This window comes from Mobula hypostoma, chromosome 7, assembly GCF_963921235.1.
Source record: "Mobula hypostoma chromosome 7, sMobHyp1.1, whole genome shotgun sequence".
Lineage (NCBI taxonomy): Eukaryota > Metazoa > Chordata > Chondrichthyes > Myliobatiformes > Myliobatidae > Mobula > Mobula hypostoma.
The window spans coordinates 147,264,639-147,288,518 of NC_086103.1; the positions used below are offsets into that span (position 1 = coordinate 147,264,639).

The following is a 23,880-nucleotide window of genomic DNA, read 5'->3' on the forward strand; positions in this document are numbered from 1 at the left end:
GACAAGATTCAAATAGTCTTGAAAGGTATTTCCTCTTTACTAGGGCAGTTATTGAAAGAATTCTTTTCAAATATTTTTATTTCAACTTTTACCTAGCTTTATTGCATACTGTAGAACTGAATTTTGAAGTGTTAATGTTCTACTGCATTATTTTAGGGAATCATTTGCAACATATCTATAATAACAAATGTATTTCAAGTGCTATACATATTCCAGTGCTATATTAAGATTTCTACAAACTACAGTTTGAACTATTACTAATACATAAAATTAGAACTCTTTACATAGTTTATAAATGTTTTATTGGCACACAAACATGTAGCTGCAAGTTGAGTGGCTTAGCACCGCATTAGAACACAATAATTCCAATTAAATATATTGGGCATTTTAAATTGAATTGGACTGTTCTATAGCATAGTATTTGTGTACGTAATTGATACATATTGATGTTTTCAAAATGTATTTTTAAAGTCCAGCTTAAAATGTACACCACCAGCTCATTATATAACAGCCAGCTGAATTTCACAAATTCTGTGTGTCCATTAATCAAACTCTGTAAAAAAATTATGATGTAAAAACAACAGATGCATTCCGAGATAAATCAAGTATGCTGTAAAATGTAATTATATATTATTCAACTAGTTGTACAAGATACAATGATTTTCAAATCAAATCACACATTAATCTGTACAACATTGAATATATCTGTCAGTAATGTAATTGTAGTTAGCTTCGTGGTTATGTTGATGCGAAGTATATTTATTAGGTATTTCCCCAGATCTACTGATCAATGTGTCACTGTACATGATTGAAAGTTTTCAATAAGCAATTAAGATTTTTATCAATATAGATCAATGCTATTCTGTAAATCAGCACTGTCTACTCATAGCTATTTGGGAACTGTTAACACTAAATAAGAATAAGTAACAGACACACATCGGCAATGAGCCTGGGATATCAATGATCATTTCTGTCAAACAATATCTGTATCAGTTGATCGAATAATATGACAGAGCTTGAAATGGTGTTTTAATTGTATGAGCCACATTTCCTTGGTTACTGCTTATCGGTACCTACTAAAGTGGTATGTAGTATAAGTGATACAATGAGAAAGTATTGCAAAAATACTATCAGAAATAGGCTATTCAGCCGAATGTGTCTGGACTGGCCACAGAGTGCTCAGCTATAGTAATCTGGTTTTCTCCTGCTTAGCCCTTAGTGTCTTGGTGATTCGAGTGCTTGTCTACATACTTAAATGTTGTGAGAGTGTCTGGCTCAGGCGGCATAATCCAGATTCCAATCACTTAGGGGAGAAAATCTCTTGCTTAGATCTTCTGTGATCCTGCTAAAAGCTATGTGCTCTAGTTTTAGACACCTTCACTATAGGGAAAGGTTTCTTCGCAATTAACTTACCTATACCCGCATAATTTTATAAGCCTCAATCAGAGCTCCCCCCCAGCCTCCTCTGCTCCAAGGAAAACAAATCCAGCCTAACTAGTCTCTCTCATAACTGCTCTCTCTATCCCAGACAACATCCTGGTGTATTTCCACTGCATCCTCTCCAGTGCAATCGTGTCCTTCCAGCTGTGACCCGACCAATACTTAAAAATGTTGATTCATAACCTCCCTATGATATTCCGTGGCCTGCCTGATGAAGGCTAGTATCCCATATGCCTCTTAACCACTATGTACTCTGCAACCTTCAAGGAATCTTAGACTTGTACCCACAGTCCTTCCAATCCTCCGTGGTGATGAGGCTTTGTCACTTGCTGTTTTTCCTAGTCCTCACAAAGTGCATCACCTCTGATTGATCAGAATTTATTCCATTTGCCATTGTTCAGGCCATTTCTCTGATTTCTCCAACTGCAATGAACTTGGTGAATATACATGAGAAATACCAATTTACCTACATTTCCTTCCAATCCAGGACATTAATTTCTGGTCCTTTCTTATTCTTTTTCATAACTACCATGACACTTAGGATATGCTCACAATCTCCAAAATGATATCCAAACATTTTCCCAGTTACATTTCCTAAGATTAGGTCCAGTTTTACCTCTTCTCTAGCTGGACTATCTACGTACCCGACTCAAACAGGTCTCCCGGATGCATTGTAAAAACTCCACCCCTCTAAGTCTTTTACACTGAGGCAACCCTAGTTAACATTGAGGAAGTTGAAATTTCTTACTACTATAACCCTATTATTATATATCTGTTCCTTTAACCCTGCCCCTGTGCCTCCCCCCCCCAAAAAAATTTGGGAGGCTAGTAGCATGTTGTAGAGTGATCACCCCCTTTTTGTTTCTAAGCTCTATTTGTACGGCCTTGTTTGAGGGACTTCAAAGGTATCTTCCCTCATTACTTCAGTAATGAGACACTGATTAATAATGCAATCAACAGGAATTCTGCAGATGCTGGAAATTCAAGCAACATACATCAAAGTTGCTGGTGAACGCAGCAGGCCAAGCAGCATCTATAGGAAGAGGTGCAGTCGACGTTTCAGGCCGAGACCCTTCGTCAGGACTAACTGAAGGAAGAGTGAGTAAGGGATTTGAAAGCTGGAGGGGGAGGGGAAGATGCAAAATGATAGGAGAAGACAGGAGGGGGAGGGATAGAGCCGAGAGCTGGACAGGTGATAGGCAAAAGGGGATACGAGAGGATCATGGGACAGGAGGTCCGGTCACCCTGGGTCACCCCCCCCCCGCCGTCTTTCTTCCCGGACCTCCTGTCCCATGATCCTCTCGTATCCCCTTTTGCCTATCACCTGTCCAGCTCTCGGCTCTATCCCTCCCCCTCCTGTCTTCTCCTATCATTTTGCATCTCCCCCTCCCCCTCCAGCTTTCAAATCCCTTACTCACTCTTCCTTCAGTTAGTCCTGACGAAGGGTCTCGGCCTGAAACGTCGACTGCACCTCTTCCTATAGATGCTGCTTGGCCTGCTGCGTTCACCAGCAACTTTGATGTATGTTGCTTAATAATGCAATGTTACCTTTTTGTACATACTCTCAGTCCAACCTCAAGATCCTATGCCTCAGCAATGTTGAGTCGCTAGCCATTGCCTTTCTTGTAAACATGCTTCTGTGAAAGCAACAATGCCATATTCCCACATGCTGATCAACTTCAGTTCATTCTCTATAGATGGAATTTAAACTTGCTCTCCTCCATTCTGCTTCATCATGCCTTACTACAACCAGCCTAATGTGGTGACATAATTTTCCTTCTATATTTGACTGCATCTTTCCATGCCCCAGCCACCCCCCACCCCCAAATTGGTTTAAATCCTCTCTAATATAAGGCTTTTGATAAAGTAAGACACGAGAAAGTAATAGAGGTGCTGAAAAAGTATGATCTGGGATGGGAGAATGTGTAAATAATAAGGAATTTGCATTGGAAACAGAAAGCAGTGGTCAGGGTAGAAAATGAGCTATCACCATGGGCATGAATTAAATGAGGCGTAAGGCAAGGCTGTGCTGGCTCGCCAGATTTGTTCAACCTCTACGGAGAATGGATTTTTTGGGAATGCGACCATCAGGAGACAGGTATTCCAATCGGAGACCGGAAGGTGGATAACATCAGGTATGCAGACGGCACCGGGTTGTTAGCTGACAGCGAATGCGAACTGCAAACTATGCTGAATAAAGTGAATGAGAAAAGCCTTGAATACGGACTAAAAGTCAACCCTAAGAAAACAAAATTGATGGTGGTAAGCAAAACAAACACTAAAGACTCATTCATGATGGTATCGTTACAAGTGAATGGACAAAACATTGAACAGGTGCGAAAGTTTGATTATCTTGGCAGTTGTCTGACAGATGACGGGAGATGTGAAGCTAAGATCACAAGGAGAATAGGTATGGCTAAGATCCAGTTCATGAAGCTAAAAGATCTAATATGCAATCGGAAGGTAGACATCCAAAGTAGAATCCTCTTCCTCGAGTGTTATGTATGGTCAGTGCTGATGTATGGATCAGAAACATGGACCCTGAAGAAGGATGACATGAAACAAATTAATGCTTTTGAAATATGGTGCTGTCCACAAATGTTGAAGGTCAGCTGTGTAGAGAAAGTTTCAAATGAGAGGGTTTTGTCCGAAGTCGATAGACCACGGATATTGCTGGAGAAGATTATGAAGTTAAAAGTTGCTTATTGTGGACACGTTACGCGGAGAGATAACATCTTGTCGGACTTGCTATATGGAAAAGTGGAGGGAAAGAAAGGAACAGGAAGGCAAAGAACAACGTGGCTGGATAGCATCAAGGATTGGACCAAGCTGGACAAGACTAGGGATGTTGTGGACAAGTGTCGGGACAGAGCGGCATGGAGGGAATTCGTCTGCTAACTCGAAATTCCAGGTGCGACCTAACGACGGCGAATATACCAGAAAACCTCCCTAAAAGGTTGCGACTCACTATGGTTCCAATGCAGTCTACTGGTCCTTTACAGGCCTCACCTTCTCCAGAAATGGTTCTAATAATCCAGAAATCTAAAGCTTTCCCACTTGCACTGTCCCTTCTGCCAGGGGTTCATCTTATTCCAATGCTCCCTAGCATGTGACACCGGAAATAACCCAGATATTATGACCTTGAATATCTTGTTGTTCTTTAAACTGCTACCCAGCTCCCTAAATTCATATAGCAGGACTTCTCCCATTTTATCTATATAGATTCAAACCTAGAGCTCTTGCTATTTGAGTCTTCCTTTAGAAAACTCTATTGTTTTGTGACATCCTTGACTCTGGCACCATTCTGGATTTAGGGCTGCAGGAACATATGCCTATACTTCTCACTTTAGTCCTTGCACTCTGCACCTCGCTCCGTGCACAGCCCAGTTACCCACAATACCACAATTAAAAATGTTGGACTTTATGAACCAACTACTGCTCTCGGTAGCAAATACTGAATCAATTAAGGTTGAGCCCACCCTCCCAATGTGGCACGTCAGGAAAAAAAATGTTAAAAGCTTCTATTCTAGATGGAGGTTTATTGTGTGAGTTAAAATTCTTAGAATTCATTAAAATTTCATCAGATACCAACTTATACCTACAACATCACATTTGGAAGCTGTATAAAGAGATTCATACATTTAAATTTCAAAATTTTGAGAAAGACCAAGTCATCTAGGTTTCCATTACATAAAAGAAATTTTTGCTAATCAAATATGACAATGAAGTACATTTGTAATGTTATTTGTAGGTTTTCTATGAGAATTTTCAACTAGAATTAGTCATAGCTGCAAACCAATGTTACCATAAACGTGGTGCGTTTGTTTGAGATCTCAATTAGAAAATCCTTCTTTAGGTTCTTTCAGATCACTTGTCTATTTGGCAGGTCTAGGTTATACTGTTATCTGTACTTTTTAAATAATCCCAGCACCACCGTGTATATTTGTAAGCATGCATTGCCATCTCTTCTGGCTCCTCTGCATGTCGGGAGTAGATAGGCACCTCCATTTCCTGTTGCATTGAATTAATTCAAACATAAGCTTACAAAACATTTAGGTGGTGTACAATATCACACCATCACTGCTTAAGCACTTAGGTTCTTGGAAAAATTCAAATTCAAAATTCTGACAGCCTGCTCTTGCCATAGAACTAATGAATTAGGCTGAGATATGTTCTTGGGCTATTAAATAATCTTCAATTGTTTTGGATTAATTAGAAGATAGAATGCTTTTTGTTTTCGCACTCACTAACCACTCCCATTTCACAGTTTTTGTTAATTTTTTCTCTCTTTACCCTGCCCCATGGTAGCATAGTGGTTACTAGGATGCTATTACAGTTTGGGGCATTGGAGCTCATTCAATTCCAAAGCTGTATGTAAGGAGTCCTTGTGTGTCCTTCCCATGGAATGCGTGTGTTTTCCCTCCATACTCCAGTCCCTCCCAAAGTCTAAAGACATAGAGGGCATAGAGACCTATCCTAATTGCAGGACTATCAACATATAATTGATCATATGTTGATAGTCCTGTGATTAGGATAGGTTTGATTGGGATTGTCCGGGGGGCGGGGGGTGTTACTGGGGCAGTGTGGCTCAAAGGGTTGGAAGGGCCTACTCTGTGCTATAGCATTAAAAAATAAATAAATAAATACACAAAGTATTAACTTATCTGTTTGAGGTCTTCACAAAATACCTAGCCTCAACCACTTAAAGATATTTCCTTTTGACTATCCATTTCTTCTCGCATTATCTGCAATTGAAAACCAACTTGTAAATTTAGCTAGCAATTTAAATCCTCTTTCCTGGTTCATTTTTTCCCCCAAAGTGTAGTCGCAGCTGTGTCTGACAGTTATTTTATTTTTCAAAAAGCTTATTATAGCACTTAATCCAAGCACTAATGATAGGAATTGGTTTTCCTAACACCCAATGTGTATCAATAACTCTTAAGATTCCTTCAGTACTATTAAAGGGCTCTCCTGTCTTGCAACTTACTGCTTAAATGATGAACTCGGTAAAAAGTGCGAATTAGAGGTGACAAATCTTGTTTGTACCAGCATTACATCAGTGAATATTTGAAGTATACTAAAATCTTAACATATCCAGAGGTATTGTTTATGTGGCTCTCAATTAACTTTATGCCCTGAATATGAGAAATAGTGAGAGACTGTACTGCTTTCAATCATTAACTTCACTTGAGCTACAGAAAGAAATACAATGACCGTCTTATCTTAGATATGAAGGATATAAAAACATGAATGAAGGAAATTGAAAATAAAAATGAAGCTCTGTAATTAGTCAAACAAATCTTCATTATGGAAATAAAGGACAGGAGTGGGTGACTAATTTAGGGTGTAATTTTTTTTAAAGACTTCAGTAAAAGGTGAGAAACATCAGTTTTTTTTTAAAATGCTGACTGCCCACATGCATTTCCAAAATTTTACTGTTTCATTTTGCAAAGGACAGGATGCTTTTAAAATGTTTTTATATACAAAGTTCATGTAATCATATGAAAGTGCATATATTACTGATAGTCTCAGAAATTTTTATTTGATTGTAATTTTTGTAAAATCTTTCATTAAATCAGTAAATCATTAATGCAACTGCTATAAGGAGATTAAAAAAAAAATCAGGAAACACTTAAAAACTCAGTTAAAATAGAAAACATTAACTCTTAAATAAAGGTTAAAACAGGCAGTCTTAATTTGACAGAAAATTCATGGCTTGAACCTCAAAAATGATTATGTTAACTGTTAAATTGGACCATTGTATACATATATATTTGAATATTTTAATTTATTATGTTTTACTCCTATCTAATATTACAAAGTTTTGGAAGTTAATATTCCCCTGTGATGCAAGTATTACTAACTACTACCCTTCAACAAAATACATCAAAGTAAAAATTAAGTATACCCATATTATGAGCTTGTGCAATGATTCAGCAAAATGGATCAAAACACTAGCTATATTCTGTTTCTAGTATTTATTTCACATTGAAGCTACATTCATGGTAGCATGAGGTTCAAAAGTCACTAAGGCTTGCACTACTGTAACTGTCAGAAATTTATCTGACTGTTAAGGCTCTTAAGATATGTTACATATGATATCTAATTATGTAATTTTTGATCATCTTGAACTGGTGTACTTTTAAATTCCATGAAATAAGAATACTGATTTAAAATCACAATGAGATATTCTGATATAGTTGAATTTATAATGTTAGTACAATTGATTCTGGCCAGTTGGGCCATCGGATAATTGGAGCAGCTGCTTATTTTGAGACAAGTTTTAAAGGACAAATATTAATCCAGAAAATAGGGAGGATTCCCTTCATTTATTTGGGACACTCTGCCATTTATTAGGGCAAGAGACTGTTGCTGAACAGTTTCCAACCAGCGTCAGATGTGTGCACTTGTGTGGCTGTTCGACACAATGCCATGCTTAGAACAAAGTTTTTAAATAGCATCAGTTGTGTGCACATGTTCAAAAAGCAGTGACCTTCAACACTGATAGTTGGTGAGAAATAACAGCAAGATAATTCAGAACTGTGTTGCTCACTGTGATTTCAAACATTTAGGCTTGGAGATGCCAGAAGCGACTGGGAGTGAAAATGAAATGCTTTCGCTACTTCAACAATTTAGTAACTATGAAGAATTTGAAGGTATCGACAATCATCTTGAATGTTCCAATGAAAATGAAGATTCGGAGGATGCAACTGGCGATCACATTGTCCATTATCTACAGATACAATGGATGAATTCCTCCATTGATAACAATTAGGAACGAATGTACAGTTTTATAGTCCTGTAGTAGTATTGGTAGTATTCTAATTTGTTCTGTTATTTTATTTAAATACATTATTTGTTACTCAGTTAAAGGATAGTTTATCTTTTTCTACCTTTTTAATCCATGAAACTTTGGCTAATTGGGGCAGCTGCTTAATTAGGCCAAAATGTACCGGTCCTGACGTGTTGCAATTAACCGGAATCCACTGTATTCAAAACATTTACAGAACAGAACATTTGAGATTTATATCTTTCTGGTTGCTGATTGATTAAAATACTCAGTGAATTTCTTTAGTAGTTCAATCTAAAGGTCTGGTAGAAGGCATGATTTGCAATTGCTTGGTTTGATTTAAATAAGGCTTCCAGGCCATGATATGACTGTTAACGTTACTTTGTTTCGTTGTTCTTTCAACATTGGGACAAGTGCAGAATGGCTCATGCCTGCTGTTGAGAGTCCATTCACTGCGACAATCATATCACCACACCTGTGAAGAGAAGACACATTCTGCCCTTTAGTGTTCACAGGTTTTACTTTTTCTCTCTTAAATCATTTACCAAGAATGACAGTTCACAATATCGTTCAAATATAATCAGAAGCATTCAACTGCAGGAAAATCAGAAAGTATAATTTGACAATCATATGACTAAAGTGGAATGAAGTTTGATTTACTGACTCACTATTTACGATTATTACTTTTCAGAGCAAAATCCTGTCAAACTTTCAGTTATTAAGTATTATATTCAACTACCAGACAGGACAGCAAATGAAGACTGACTGAGACACTGTACAATGAGAAAAAATTACTGAGTTCCTGGCAGTACCTAACACTAACGTAGCTAGCTTTTCCACCTCCCTCAGCAATAATAATTTGTATAGCACCATGAATCATAGTAAAACATCCCAAGGTGCTGCAACAGCTGTGCTTGCAAGCAATATTTGACATTCTAAGGGGTATGTTAAGGTCCATGGCCAAAAGGGAATGGAAATATATTGGGGGGGGGAGGGGGGGATTGGCACCAGAACTGGCGACGTGATGGTAGACGATAGAGTGATTACAATTAGAATTATTTGAGAGGCCAGAAATGGACTAATACAGAGATACTAGAAAGTTGGGTGGCTGGAGGAGATTACAGAATTAGAAAGGGGAGTAATACCATGGATGGATTTGAGATGAAAATAATCTTATAATTAAGATTGTTTTTTAAAAACAGGGAGCTTAAGGGAAAGAAGAACAGTGCTGGTTTAAGGTGTGGACAGCAGAGTTTCAGATGACCAAATGATGGATTTTACAACCATCATTTTCTGGTTAGGAGAGCACTAATTATTCAATTATCAATTATCCAGAGACAACGGGTAAGGTTTTCAGTGCCAGATGGGCAGGGCGAGGGTGATAAACATTATTAGTGGTGGTGCAATTAGTTTGTCTGATTCAATTTTAGACAGTTATTGAGAACAATAGAACTGGCAGTTAGTGAACACTGTTGTGTTACAGTAATTAAATCGTCTTTGGATTACTTAATTAAACTCAGAGTTACATGAAATTTCACAGACATTCTGGATTTATGCTCTTGCTAGCTTCTTCCTGTCCTTCTTCTTCACCTAATGCTAATCCCTATGCTCTTCCCTGTTTATCCTCAAACACATCCATGCTATTTGTCTCAGCTACTCCATGTGAGAATTTGTTCCAAATTCTAGCTAATCTGTGAAAAGTTTGTCCTGAATTTTCCCAATGAACTTATCGGTTTCCCTTTCATAGTCACCTCTTGCTCTTCCTGGAGTAAGGAGCCCAGACACTGCAATGTAAACGTACAAATTAGGAGCTCCACTATTGAATATGATGTGTCTGCTGATAGAAAACGGACTTTTCTTCTTTGTCAGAAGCTTGGGGTCAGGAATAGCTTTTCTATTCATTAAAAAGCAACCAGTGATGGCCCAGTAGCGTAGAGTTTAGCGCATTGCTTTACAGTGCCAATGATCATCAGTGAGGTTCAATTCCTGACGCAGTCTAGAAGGAGCGAGTACACTCTCCCTGTTACCCAAGGGCTTCCTCCCACACTCCAAAGGCACATGGTTAGGGTTAGTGAGTTTAGGCATCCTGCATCGGTGGAAGAAGCATGGTGACAATTGCAGGCTGCCCAGCATAATCCTCAGTCATAGAAAAGTACAGCAGACAGGCCCTTCAGCCCATCTATTCCATGCCAAACCATTTAAAGTGTCTAATCCCATCGACCGAGGACCGAGATTAGGAAAAACTTCTTCACACAGAGAGTGGTGAATCTGCAGAATTCTCTGCCACAGGAAACAGTTGAGGCCAGTTCATTGGCTATATTTAAGAGGGAGTTAGATATGGCCCTGGTGGCTAAAGGGATCAGGGGGTATGGAGGGAAGGCTGGTACAGGGTTCTGAGTTGGATGATTAGCCATGATCATACTGAATGGCGGTGCAGGCTCGAAGGGCCGAATGGCCTTCTCCTGCACCTATTTTCTATGTTTCTATGACCAGCACTGGGACCATAGACCTCCATACCCTTATCATCCATGTAATGTACCTATCCAAACTTCTCTTAAACATTGAAATTGAGCTTGCATGCACAACTTATGCTGGCAGCTCATTCCACACTCTCACAACCCTCTGAGTGAATAAGTTTTCCCTCATGTTCCCCTCAAACTTTTCATCTTTCACCCTTAACGTATGACCTCTAGTTGTAGTCCCACCCAACCTTGGTGGAAAAAGCCAGCTTACATTTACCCTATCTATAGCCCTCAATTTTGTATACCTCTGTCAAATCTCCTCTCAATCTTCTACATTCCAAGGAATAAAGTCCTAACTTATTCAATCTTCCTTTAGAGTTCAGTCCTCCAGTCCCAGCAACATCCTTGTAAATTTTCTCTGTACTCTTTCAACTTTATTTATATCTTTTCTGTAGATAGGTGAGCAAAACAGCACACAATACTCCAGATTAGGTCTCAATGTCATTTACAACTTCAACATAACGTTCCAACTCCTGTACTCAATACTTTGCTATATGAAGGCCAATGTGCCAAAAGCTTTCTTTATGGCCCTATCTATCTGTGCCACCACTTTCAATGAATTATCGACCTGTATTCCCAGATTCATTTGTTCTACCACAGTCCTCAGTGCCCTCCTGTTCACTATGTAAAACCTACTCTGACTGGTCCTCCCAAAGTGCAATACCTCACACTTGTCTGCATTAAATTCCATTTGCCATTTTTCAGCCCATTTTTCCAGCTGGTCCAGATCCCACTGCAAGCTCTGATAGTCTTCCTCCCTGTTCCCCTAGATCAAATTTACTGATCCTATTAACCACATTACCATCCAGATCATTGATATAGGTGACAAACAACAATGGACCCAGCACTGATCCCTGACGCACTCCATTAGTCACAGGCTTCCATTCAGAGAGGCAACCATCTACTACCACTCTGGCTTTTCCCACAAAGCCAATGTGTAATCCAATTTAACCAAGAGAAAATCTGCAGATACTGGAAATCCAAGCAACACAAAGTGCTGGAGGAACTCAGCAGGACAGGCAGCATCTATGGAAAAGGGTATAGTTGATGTTTCGGGCCAAGACCCTTCTTTTAGCCCTCCTGATTTCTCAAGTGTTCTCTTTCATTTCTTATACCCATAAGCAACTCATCTATTGTTACCCTGCCTATACCTACTATGCACCTCTTTTTCCTTACCCAAGGCATCAATATCAAGAGCATTCTGACAGGCTGCATCAGTGTCTGGTATGGAGTGGCTACTGCACAGGACCAAAAGAAGCTGCAGAAGGTTGTAAATCTAGTCAGCTCCATCTTGGGCACTAGCCTACAAAGTACTCAAGACATCTTTAGGGAGCGGTGTCTCAGAAAGGCAGCGTCTATTATTAAGGACCTCCAGCACTCAGAGCATGCCCTTTTCTCACTGTTACCATCAGGTAGGAGATACAGAAGCCTAAAGGCACACACTCAGTGATTCAGGAACAGCTTCTTCCCCTCTGCCATCCAATTCCTGAATGGACATTGAAGCTTTGGACACTACCTTGCTTTTTTAAAAATATACAATATTTCTGTTTTTGCACACTTTTAAAAATCTATTCAATACACGTAATTGATTTACTTGTTTTTATTATGTTTTGTTTTATTTATTACAATTATTATTTTTCACTCTCTGCTAGATTATGTATTGCATTGAACTGCTGCTGCTGTTAATAGATTTCACGCCACATGCTGGTGATAGTAAACCTGATTCTGAATATCTCTTGAAAACCAAGTTTCCCTAAACCTGTTATCTTGACCTTTTATTATGACAGGCACATACAAGCTTTAAACTCTCAAAATTTCGCTTTTGCAGATCTTCCACTTACTAAGTACATCTTTGTCAGAAAACAGCCTGTCCCAATCCAAACTTGCCAGATCCCTTCTGATACCATCAAAATTGTCCTTTCACCAATTTAGAATTTCAACCTGTGAATGAGACCTAACTTTTTCCAAACCTAATTTGAAACTAAGGGCATTATGATCACTAGATGCAAAGTGATCCCCTACACAAACTTCTGTCACCTGCCTTGTCTCATTCCCTAATAGCAGATCAAGTATTGCACACTCTCTCATTGGGACTTCCCCGTACTGATTAAGGAAATTTTCCTGAATACATCTGACAAACCGTTATCCCACCTAGCCCTTTTACAGTATGGGAGTACCAGTCAATATGTGGAAAGTGAAAGTCCCTACTATAACAAGAACCTTATGTTTCTTGCAACAGTGTGCAAACTCTCTACAAATTTGTTCCTCTAAATCCCATGGACTGGTCTGTAATATAGCTCCATTAACCTGGTCATACCTTTCTTATTCCTCAGTTCCATAATGCCTCACCAGACGAGTTCTCTAGTCTGTCCTGACTGAGCACTGTCATGTCATTTTCCCTAACTAGTAACACCATCCCTCCTCCTTTAATCCCTCCCGCTCTGTCACATCTAAAATAATGGAACCCCGGAATACTGAGCTGCCAGTCCTGCCCCTCCTGCAGCTAAGTCTCACTAATGGCTATAATATCATAATTCCATGTGTTGATCCATGCCGAGCTCATCTGCCTTTCCTATGATACTTCTTGCATTGAAATATACGCAGCTCAGGACATTAGTTGCACCATGCTATTTGAATCATCATTATAATTTCAGGCTGAGTCCGGTCCTGATGAGGGGTCTCAGCCCAAAACATTGACGGTTTGCTCTTTTCCATAGATGCGGCCTGGCCTGCTGAGTTCCTCCAGCATTTTGTGTGTATTACTTTGATTTTCAACACCTGCAGATTTTTCTTATTTGAATCATCAATTTGATTTGTTGCAAATGATGCATTTCACTGTATGTTTTGGTGGACATGTGACAAATAAACCTGATCTTTTTCTTTCTTTCTTTCCATGTCGCATTTGCAAACCCTACCACAGAAGGGATAATTGAAGCTTTACAGGGCAAGTGCATCTTGTTCGCGTTCTATCATGCTCCTTCCGTGGTAGTGCTTGGCCTCCATGTGCTCCTGGAAAAGTCCTAAACATTAGATGGCTTATTCAGTGCTTCCAACAAGGGAGGGAAAGATTAGCCCTCATCTTTATTAGGGCTTCCTGGGGCAAGATCTTAATGGTTCACCACTCAAGGCCTACATGTTGCTGAAGCCTCACTGTATTGCATAGCTTTAGAGGGAAAAAACCCAAGAGAAGGAAAAGATTTAATGGGGACCTGACGGGCAGATTTTTCCACACAGAAGGTGCTGGGTATGTGGAACAAGCCACCAGAGGAAGTAGTACAGGCAGGTACAATTACAACGTATAGAAGACAACTCGATAAGTATGTGCATAGGAAAGGTGTAAAGGGATATGGACCAAAGGCAGGCAAATGGGACTAGGTCAGGAAGACACCTTGGTTGGAATGGATAGTTTGGGCTGCAGGACCCATTTCTGTGCTGTATAACCACAATAACTTGCTTTACAAGTGGTGTTTATTCAGCAAAATCCAATAGTTGTACAGAGCGATATCATGGATCTGATCTCAAAGTCTGACTTGAAGAATTTAATTGCTTTTGGAAATATTAAAACGATCTTGATTTTGCAATCACACTGCGAGACTCTAAACCTTGGAAGGGAAAGAGAAATGTCTGTCATACAAAATTTGTTGGAAAAATATTTACAGAAGAGTAGAGATGGATACATCTGCTTGAAGTCTATCTTCGCACAGTTCCAATGCCTTTATGAAAGGCTTTGTGGGGCATTAGCAGCCTGTCTGTTGTCTGTAGTTATATCGATGGGAATAACAAAATGGGCTGCAGTGTTAAAAATTTGGCTGTAGTTTTGAGAGATCTGTATGAGACTACTGTATATATTCCAAGTGAACAATGGCCATTTGTTGCTGATGCCTAAATAGTCCATTGAATCAAGAGGATATTCATAAGCGCACTTCTGACCTCATTGAGAAACTCAGCTGCTTCTTAATTGTTCTGTTCCTAACTATCAATTGAATGCAAGAGCTCTTAAGGCTGCCATTTGGTGAGTAACTTTAAGGTTTGCAAAAGAGATGAGCATGCCTTGAAGGTATTCAACCTCAGATTAATTGAGAATGGAGCAGGTGTAACAAAGGAAAGATGAATGCAGTTATGGGTAATAAAGAATAATACTAAAATTTGTACACAGCTTTACTGTGATACTACTTTATTATAAAGCATGTCTTTTGGTCTGAGTTACCCCTATGAAACCAAGAACTGAAACTGGAGCCTATGGCAGTAACAGTCTATATCAAGCTTCAGTAAAATCATTAGTAATAATAGTTCAAGTAAGGCTATAGTATAAAGGTATTAGTTATTGAATCATAGACTTAGTACTTTATGATCCTATATTGACTTAAAACATCGTAAGGATGTGTGAATAATTGGAAGAGAGGAAAATGTGAAAAGTGCGCTGGTCGATGGGGCAAGCCAGTTTAATAATTAGGAATGGATTAGTTGGGCCAAAAGCCCTGTTTCTGTGCTGTAGTGCTCTATGATTCTCTGACTCTAAAATGGGATTCTCATGGAGCCAAATGCTCACTTTTACACCCAGAAAGCTGCTCTCTTTGACACGAGGCTCCTGCTGATGGGGGCCGGACTGAGTCTCTTCATGTGGCCTTTGTATAGGTCCTCACCCCTCTCCAGTTGTTCAGCCCATTGGTTATCAACAGTAAGTCAATGACTATGAGGAGGTCTGGCTCTGAAAACTGTGGAGTGTTGCACACTGCAAAATCTCATCTTCAGCAGCACCAGTGTGATCTTCACTAAACTTCAGGCTGTAGCATCGCTGTTTTTGTAACACTTCTCTACTGGTATGCTTACAGTGAAGTAAACTGCAGTTTGAGCAGGAAATAACCATTTACTGGTCAGTGGGGCAGCTCCCCCAGTTTAGACTCCAGCACCTAAATGTTTATGAACTGAACTTTTCAATGAAGACTGGATTGGGAGTGACTTTACTCCGTCTGATTTTCATGGTGGCAGTTCTACTGTCATTCTACATTAATGTAACTGTTTCCATACAAATGAGTGGCTTCTGAAGGTACAACCATATTGCTGTGGGTCTGGAGTCACACTTAGGTGAACTTGTGTTAGGGCATCAGATTTCCTTCTCCTAAAGGTCCTAAATTCCTGAACTACATTTATTATAGAATTGGCTAATGTAAAGTACAATAGTGTAATTATATTCTCCTACCACTGTAATTATAACCATTGTGATGAGAGCAAAAACTTCTACAGATGTGTGGTGGAGAGTAGATTGATTGGTTGCATTACAACCTGGTATGGAAGCACCAATGCCTTTGAAAATCCTGCGTGGATATGGCTTAGTCTATCATGGGTAAAGCTCTTCCTACCATTGAGCACATCTACATGGAGCACTGTCACAGGAAAGCTGCATCAGGGACCCCATCACCCACGCCATTTTCTCTTCTCATTGTTGCCATCAGGAAGAAGGTACAGGAGCCTCTGCACTCACACCACCAGGTTCAGGATCAGTTACTACCTCTGAACCATCAGGCACTTGAACCAAAAGGGATAACTTTACTTGTCCCCTCACTAAACTGTTCCCACAATCTATGGACTCACTTCCAATGACTCTTCATCTCACGTTCTCGATATTTATTGGTTATGTATTTATTACTTACTTTTTAATTATCTTAAAATGGTGAACCATTTTCTAAATCTAATGCATCCTGCTTTACCTTGTCTCCACTTAACATCATGAAAAAATCTGCATTTGCAGACTTGTACTCTGAAAACTCAATTACATTACATTAGCTGCTTACAGTATTGTAGAATCAACTCTAAATAAAGACTGACACAAATACAATGCTCACATTCACTTATTTTGAAGTAACTGTTACATGTCAGTTGAATATGTAGGTGAATGGTGTCAAATTCTAAAACATATAAATGATTTACAGTCATCCTCATTCACTGGATTCTCAACACTTCAGCATTTACATCCATGTTGGTACCTAACTATGTCTATACACAATATTACTCAATTATTACAACAGTTGTAAGGTTTTCTAAGCATCTATTTGTGATTAAATTCTCCCTGAGCAACAAAGGAATGGATAATTTCATGCACATCTGCTCTCACTCCATCCTCCCGCCACCTCACTAGGAATAGGGTTCCCCTGGTCCTCACCTACCACCCCACCAGCCTCCGGGTCCAACATATAATTCTCCGTAACTTCCGCCACCTCCAACGGGATCCCACCACTAAGCACATCTTTCGCTCCCCCTCTCTCTCTGCTTTCCGCAGGGATCGCTCCCTACACAACTCCCTTGTCCATTCGTTACCCCCCCCCCATCCCTCCCCACTGATCTCCCTCCTGGCACTTATCCTTGTAAGCGGAACAAGTGCTACACATGCCCTTACACTTCCTCCCTCACCACCATTCAGGGCCCCAGACAGTCCTTCCAGGTGAGGCGACACTTCATACACATATTTCTTTTTTCTTTTTCTCCCTCTGTCCCTCTCACTATACTCCTTGCCCATCCTCTGGGCTTCCCCCTCCCCCTTTCTTTCTCCCTGGGCCTCCTGTCCCATGATCCTCTCGTATCCCTTTTGCCAATCAACTGTCCAGCTCTTGGCTTCATCCCTCCCCCTCCTGTCTTCTCCTATCATTGCAGATCTCCCCCTCCCACTTTCAAATCTCTTACTAACTCTTCCTTCAGTTAGTCCTGACAAAGGGTCTCGGCCCGAAACGTCGACTGTACCTCTTCCTAGAGATTCTGCCTGGCCTGCTGTGTTCACCAGCAACTTTTGTGTGTGTTGCTGGATAATTTATAAGTAGTTTCCTTTCAAAAAGCCATCCTCTCCAAGAGTTTCTGTCTGAGTAGCTTCCAATCTGAAGGCATAAATGTCAATTTCTCTAACTTCTGGTAATATCTCCCCCCCCCCAAAAAAAAATCCTTATTTCTGCTTCTGCCCCTTCCTTCCCAGTTCTGATGAAAGGTCTTGGCACAACATTTTAAATGTTTATTTCCCTAACTTGCTGAGTTCCCTCCAGCATTTTGTGTGCATTTCTCCAAGAGAGGTTATTTTTAAAAAAATGATTACTTACTTCAGTCTTCCATCATAATAAGCTGGTGTACCAAACACAATTGTTTTGATAAAAAAGGGCTGATTACAGTGATTTTCTTCATAACCTCCAACAATACTAAAGCCCCAGTTTCCTGAATTACTCCTCTGTAGAACAATATCATGGCTGATATGAAGGGAGCTGAGAAGAAATGAAACATTGCGGTAAGTGGTTACTAAACCTCTGCATTGACACTTGCCTATTACATAGAAAATAAAATAGTGCAGCACAGTACAAGTCCTTTGGTCCATAATATTGTACCAACATTTTATCTACTTCAAGATCTGTCTAACCCTTTCTTCCCACATAGTCCTCCATTTTTCTTTCATCTATGTGCCTATCTAAGATTCTCTTGATATCTCTCATATATCTACCGTTACCACCAACCCTGTAGGGCATTTCATGTATTAACTATTCTGTATAAAAAAAAAAGAACCTTCTGTATCTATGACATCCCTCCTATATTTTTCTCCAATCACCTTAAAATGATGCCCTTTTGTTAAGTCACTGCTGCCCTGGGAAAAAAGATGCTGGTAAGCCACTCTATCAATGCCTCTTATCTTGTACACCTCTAATCTTCCTTCACTACAAAGAGAAAAAGCCAATCTCACTCAACCTTTCCTCACAAGACACATTCTCTAAACCAGGGGTCCTCAACCTTTTTTGCACCACGGACCGGTTTATTATTGACAATATTCTTGCAGATCAGCCGACCCTGTGAGGGAGGTTGGGAGGTTGGGTTGCCAACGGACAGAGTAACAGTCGAATACGTTGTGTTTACCTCGAGAAAGACTACCATGACCATGAAGCCTTTTGGCGATTCTGTTCAGGGCGGGGGGGGGGTGTTAATCACGACCGGAATATAAGTGATAAGTCAACTATGTCACTTATAAGTGGCTAATACACTCAATTTCGTTTCTAAAAGGGTTTATCTAACAAATTTAATATTAAACACACAGCGCATATTTTCCTCACATGAATATAGTGATAAGTCAATTATAAGTCACTTATAAGTCAATAGCATCATTACATTTTAAGTAATGTTCGGATATTAAACACACAGCACATATTTTCCCCGTATGAATATATAAAATCATTGCAACACACCAATATCGCTGAATCAGTGGGAGCCCTGGGCTTGCTTCCCTGCAACAAGACAGTGCCATCGAGGGGCGATGGGAGACAGCGATTCTCGAAGGGGGTTCCTTATGTCCAGTCTATTCCGGAACTTAGTTTGCGTTGCATTCATTGCCGAGATACGTTGGAAGTGGAAGCAATGTTTTCAGTGCTTTTGTGGCTATCTCAGGATATTTAGCCTTGATTTTGATCCAGAATGCCAGCAGAGATGTTATGTCAAACATACCTTTCAGCCCGCCGTCATTTGCAAGCTCGAGGAGTTGATCTTCCTCCCGCGCTGACATGGATGACGCGTGCGTAATGACCTCGCATGTGCTCAAGCTCAACAGTGGGCGTGACGGGAATGAGGAAAGGTGCAGCTGACTCATATCGTCAAATCATATCGTTTCCTCGTGGCCCGGTAGCGCATGCTTTGCAGCCCAGTGGTTGGGGACTGCTGCTCAAAACCAGGCAGCATCTCAGTAAATCTCCTCTGCACCCTCTCTAAAGCTTCCACATCCTTCCAATAATGAGGCAACCAGAACTGAACACAATGCTCCAAGTGTGGTCAAACAAGAACTTTATAGAACTGCAACATTACCTTGTGGCTCTTGAACTGAATTGCTTTAGGTCAGCACATAATTAAGCTTCTTGACCACACTATCAACCTACGCAACAACTTTGAGGGATTGATAGACATGGATCCCAAGATCTTGTTGTTTCTCCACATTGCAAAGAATCTTAACCTTGTACTCTTGCCTTCAAGTTTGACCTTCCAAAGTGTAACACTTCACACTTTTCTGGATTGAACACTATGTGCCACTTCTCAGCCCAGCTCTGCATCCTATCAACATCCTGTTGGAACCTATGACACCTTTCTGCACTATCAACACCACCACCAACATTTATTCGTGTCATATGCAAACTTACCCTTCCACTTCCTTATCCAAGTCATTTATAAAAATCACAATAAGCAGGGGTCCAAGAACAGATCCCTGCAGAACACCACTGGTCACTGATACCCAGGCAGAGTACGCTCCATCTACTGCCACCCTCTGCCTTCTGTGGGTAAGCCAATTCTGTATCCATGCAGACATGTCTCCTGGAGCCTCCTGACTTTCTGAAAGTCTACCATGGAGAACCTTCTTGAACACCTTATTAAAATCCATATACGCCACATCCACCACTTTACCTTCATCAGTTCCTCAAAAAAGTCCAGTGAGGATTCGAAGATCATTGCAAACAGTGCAGCAATCTCTTGTCTCATCTCATCTAGTATCCAGTCCAGTTATTGTGACTTACATATCTTAATATTTTTCAGAAGCTCCAACACATCCTCGTTCTTAACTTCGACACATTTAGCACAGTAGCCTGTTCTATGCTGACTTCACATTCAACAAGGTCCCTCTCACTGGTAAATACTGAAGCAAAGTATACATTAACAACCTCCCCTACCTTCTTTGACTCCAGGCACGTATTTCCTCCTTTATCGCTGGTCGATTCTACCTTCACTCTAGTCATCTGCCTGTTCTTACTTATGTGTAGAAACACCTTGGGCTTTCATTAATCTTACTCACCAAGGCCTTCTCATGTAAGACCCTTCTTAAGCTCTTTCCAAAGATTCAAAAAACTTTGTCATTCTAACCATACATCAGCTCTGCAGGGCAGAATGAGACTGTGTTTCCCAGGAGCAGTGCAATCATAACATAACAAACGCAACACTAAATAATAAACATAACAATAAATAGTAAAACACAACAGCTACATGTCAGTTAAAATCAAGTTATAAGTGTCCAGTGCAAGTTAAAAGTGTCCAAAGCAGAGTCAGGTAGAGCAGCTATTTAGCAGTCTGACTGCCTGTGGGAGGAAGCTGTTTAGTAGCCTTGTGGTTTTAGTTTTGATGCTCCTATAATGTTTGCCTGATGGCAAGAAGAACAAACAGTTCATGGAGAGGGTGTGAGGGGTCTTTAATGATGTACCGTGTCTTCTGGAGGCATCGACTCTGAAAGAGGTCTTGGACAGAAGGTAGGGAGACTCCGATAACCTTCTCTGCTCCCCTAACCACCCTCTGCAAGGCTTTTTTGTCGACAGCACTGCAGCTGGAGTACCAGGTTGTGATGCAAAAGGTCAGCACACTCTCAACCATGCCTCTGTAGAATGTAGTTAAGATGTTAGTGGGGAGTGACGCTTGATTAAGCTTCCTCAGAAAGTGCAATCTCTGCTGGGCCCGTTTCACAATCCCAGTGGTGTTCCTGGACCAGGTGAGATTGTCCGAGATCTGCACCCCAAGGAACTTGATGTTTTCCACTCTCTCCACTGTGGAGCCACTGATGCTGAGGGGTGTGTGCTCAGGCTGAGACTGTCTGAAATCAACGATCATCTCCTTGGTTCTGGTGACATTAAGCATCAAGTTGTTATCACTGCACCAGCTCTCTGGGTGTTTGACCTCTTCCCTGTACATTGTTTCATCATTTTTGCTGATGAGCCCCACCACTGTGGTATCATCAGCAAATTTAATCCTGGTAGTAATCCTGAGATTACTACCCTTGAGGTACTGCTTTTTAGCTTTCTTCCTAGCTCCCTATATTTACTCTTTGGGACCTCAATCTTTTTCCTAGCTATGTCATTGGTACCAATCAGTGTTACAACTTCTGGTTGTTCACCCTCCCCCTTGCTGTGGACTCAGAGTTATCCCTGACCCTGGCATCAAGGATGACTCAGATCAGTTCCACAGCAACATGCCATCTGGGAGTCTCCTGATTTTTTTCCCCTAACTATTAAAACCACCATCACCACTGCTCTCCTCTTCACCCCTCTTCCCTTCTGAACCACAGAGTCAGACTCAGTGCCAGAGATCTGGTCACTGCAGCTTTCCCTTGGAAGGTTGTTTCTTCCCACCCCAAATATTATCCAAAGCACTATTCTTGTTATTGAGGGGAATAGCCACAGGGGTACTCTGTATTGTCTGCCCCTATTCCTTTTCCATCTCCTGACAGTCACCTAGCTACCTACTTCCTGCAATCCAAGTGTGACTACCTCCCTGTAGCTCCTACCTATCAAGTCCTCAGCCTCCTGAAGGATCGGGAGTCCATCACCTCCCTAATGCAGTCTGTAAGAAGTTGCAGCCAGATGCACTTCTTGCAGGTGTAGTCATCAGGGACACAGTAAGCCTTCTTGACTTCCCACATCATGCAGAGGAACACAGTACTGCCCTGTGCTCCATTCTCACTGGACTACTTGTGCAATAATAAATAAAGAAAGAGAAACCTGACAGAAATCTCACCCTAGTTTCTGCCACTTGCCAGAGTTTCCCACTCTGATCCTGGCCACTCACACTGTGGCTTCTCGGCTTAAACCTAGTTTCCTTTAATTGACCCTTGACAATCACCTGATTACCCAATCAATTTAAAACAGAACAGAAAGCCTCAAAAGCTATTGCTTTTTAAATCTGCTTCTCGCAACAAGTAACAGCTCCTGCTACTTGAAACTGAGCAGAAAATCTACTATGTAGTCTTTATTTTCACATTTGCTTCACTTTAGGAGGGATTAGGTTGATTAATAGCCATTGATTTATTAACCTAATATGGTTACTATTTGTTTAATGCTCAAAGATGTTTTTGTTTCACCTATTTATAAAATGAAGTGCTGAAGATACACACCTTGGCAATCCTAGCCACATGACCCATGATGGTGACCAGCTGGCATCCAAATCATTCTCGTTGTTTGAGATCTGATGCTCTTCTGCAGCTTGACTCTGCTCGTCTGTTGTCTGTACTTCCAGTGCCTTCAGTACTACAACTGGGGAGTTAGCACTAGCTTTCAATGTGGCCACTGCTTCACTGTGACTTAGGCAGGTCAGATCTGAACCATTGATACTCAGTAGTACATCCCCTGTTTAAATAATCATACTTATATTCAACTTCCTGTAATTCAATGTATGTTACTCTTCAGGGACTTGCATTCCCTAAACAAACTGAAAAACAGATATCCTCTCCAGATCACAGATTAACATGGAACTTGAGCATGCATTTTGAAACTCCCAAATAATTTTCTTTTTTGATGAAGAAAAATGTAATATACAGTTCTTATTTTTAATTTTTAGATTTGCTGTAGGAGTCTCTTAGAAGAAATAATGGGCTTATTTATTGATTAAAATGCCAACATTAAAAATTTTTGAAACAGGAAGTTTGATTTCATTCTCTCAGCCCTCAGTCCCTAAGTAAAGCAATTCAGAAAAGCTTGCATAAATTAATTGAATAAGAATACCACAGACATTCAGAACGCTGATAAAGGGAATAATAAAGAATAATGTTATTAAAATGCTCTAACTTTTCAATTCTCAAGTCCATATTCAGGCAATCTGTTACAAAATATAAATATACGAAATAGCTTTAATTTATCTACCTACCATCAAATACCTTTAGTTGCATTACAATAATCAAAAATAAAACTTATGTGAGTGCATAACTTTATTACATTCTCACAGTTGACTCATAAGGTTATGTCCTGTATTTGAAAAATCCTAATTTTGAAACTTTCTACACAAATTTATTACAACTTGGTTGAACAGAACTTGAGACAGAATGATAATAGCAACAATTAAGTTTAAAACAAAAATGCTGGAAGTACTCAGCAGGTCAGGCAGCATCTGTGAGAAGAGAAATGGAGTCGATGTTTCATGTCAGAGACCCTTAGTCAAAAGTGAAAAGGAGATCAGCGAAACTTGTAAAGCTCAGGGAGGGTGAGGGATGGCTCTGATAAGGTAAAACTGTGGAGACCATGTGCATAAGCTGTAAACAAGGCGACTTGGTCCATAGGTGAATGGGAGCACTTAAAGAGTGAGAAAATAAACGAAGGAATGAGGAGTTGTGAAATGTAGAGTAAGAAGTCAGCTCCAGCAGAATAGGCTGGG

At 40.3% G+C, this 23,880-nt stretch overlaps 1 protein-coding gene across 2 annotated transcripts in view; it reads right to left on the reverse strand.

Annotated features, from left to right (window-relative positions):
* Window positions 1-3,619: 3,619 nt before the first annotated feature.
* The window catches only part of lnx2a (ligand of numb-protein X 2a), a 113,265-nt gene continuing 93,004 nt past the window's right edge, over window positions 3,620-23,880 (reverse strand). Inside the window, exons 8-10 of one of the 2 annotated variants that reach the window (XM_063054241.1) lie at window positions 22,628-22,859; window positions 17,835-17,993; window positions 3,620-8,705 (exon numbers count right to left, since the gene is read on the reverse strand). In XM_063054241.1, the coding sequence (XP_062910311.1) occupies window positions 8,570-8,705; window positions 17,835-17,993; window positions 22,628-22,859 (527 nt within the window). In that variant the 3' untranslated portion in view covers window positions 3,620-8,569. The remainder of the gene's footprint in view (window positions 8,706-17,834; window positions 17,994-22,627; window positions 22,860-23,880) is intronic. The other variant, XM_063054243.1, reaches the window with a different exon arrangement.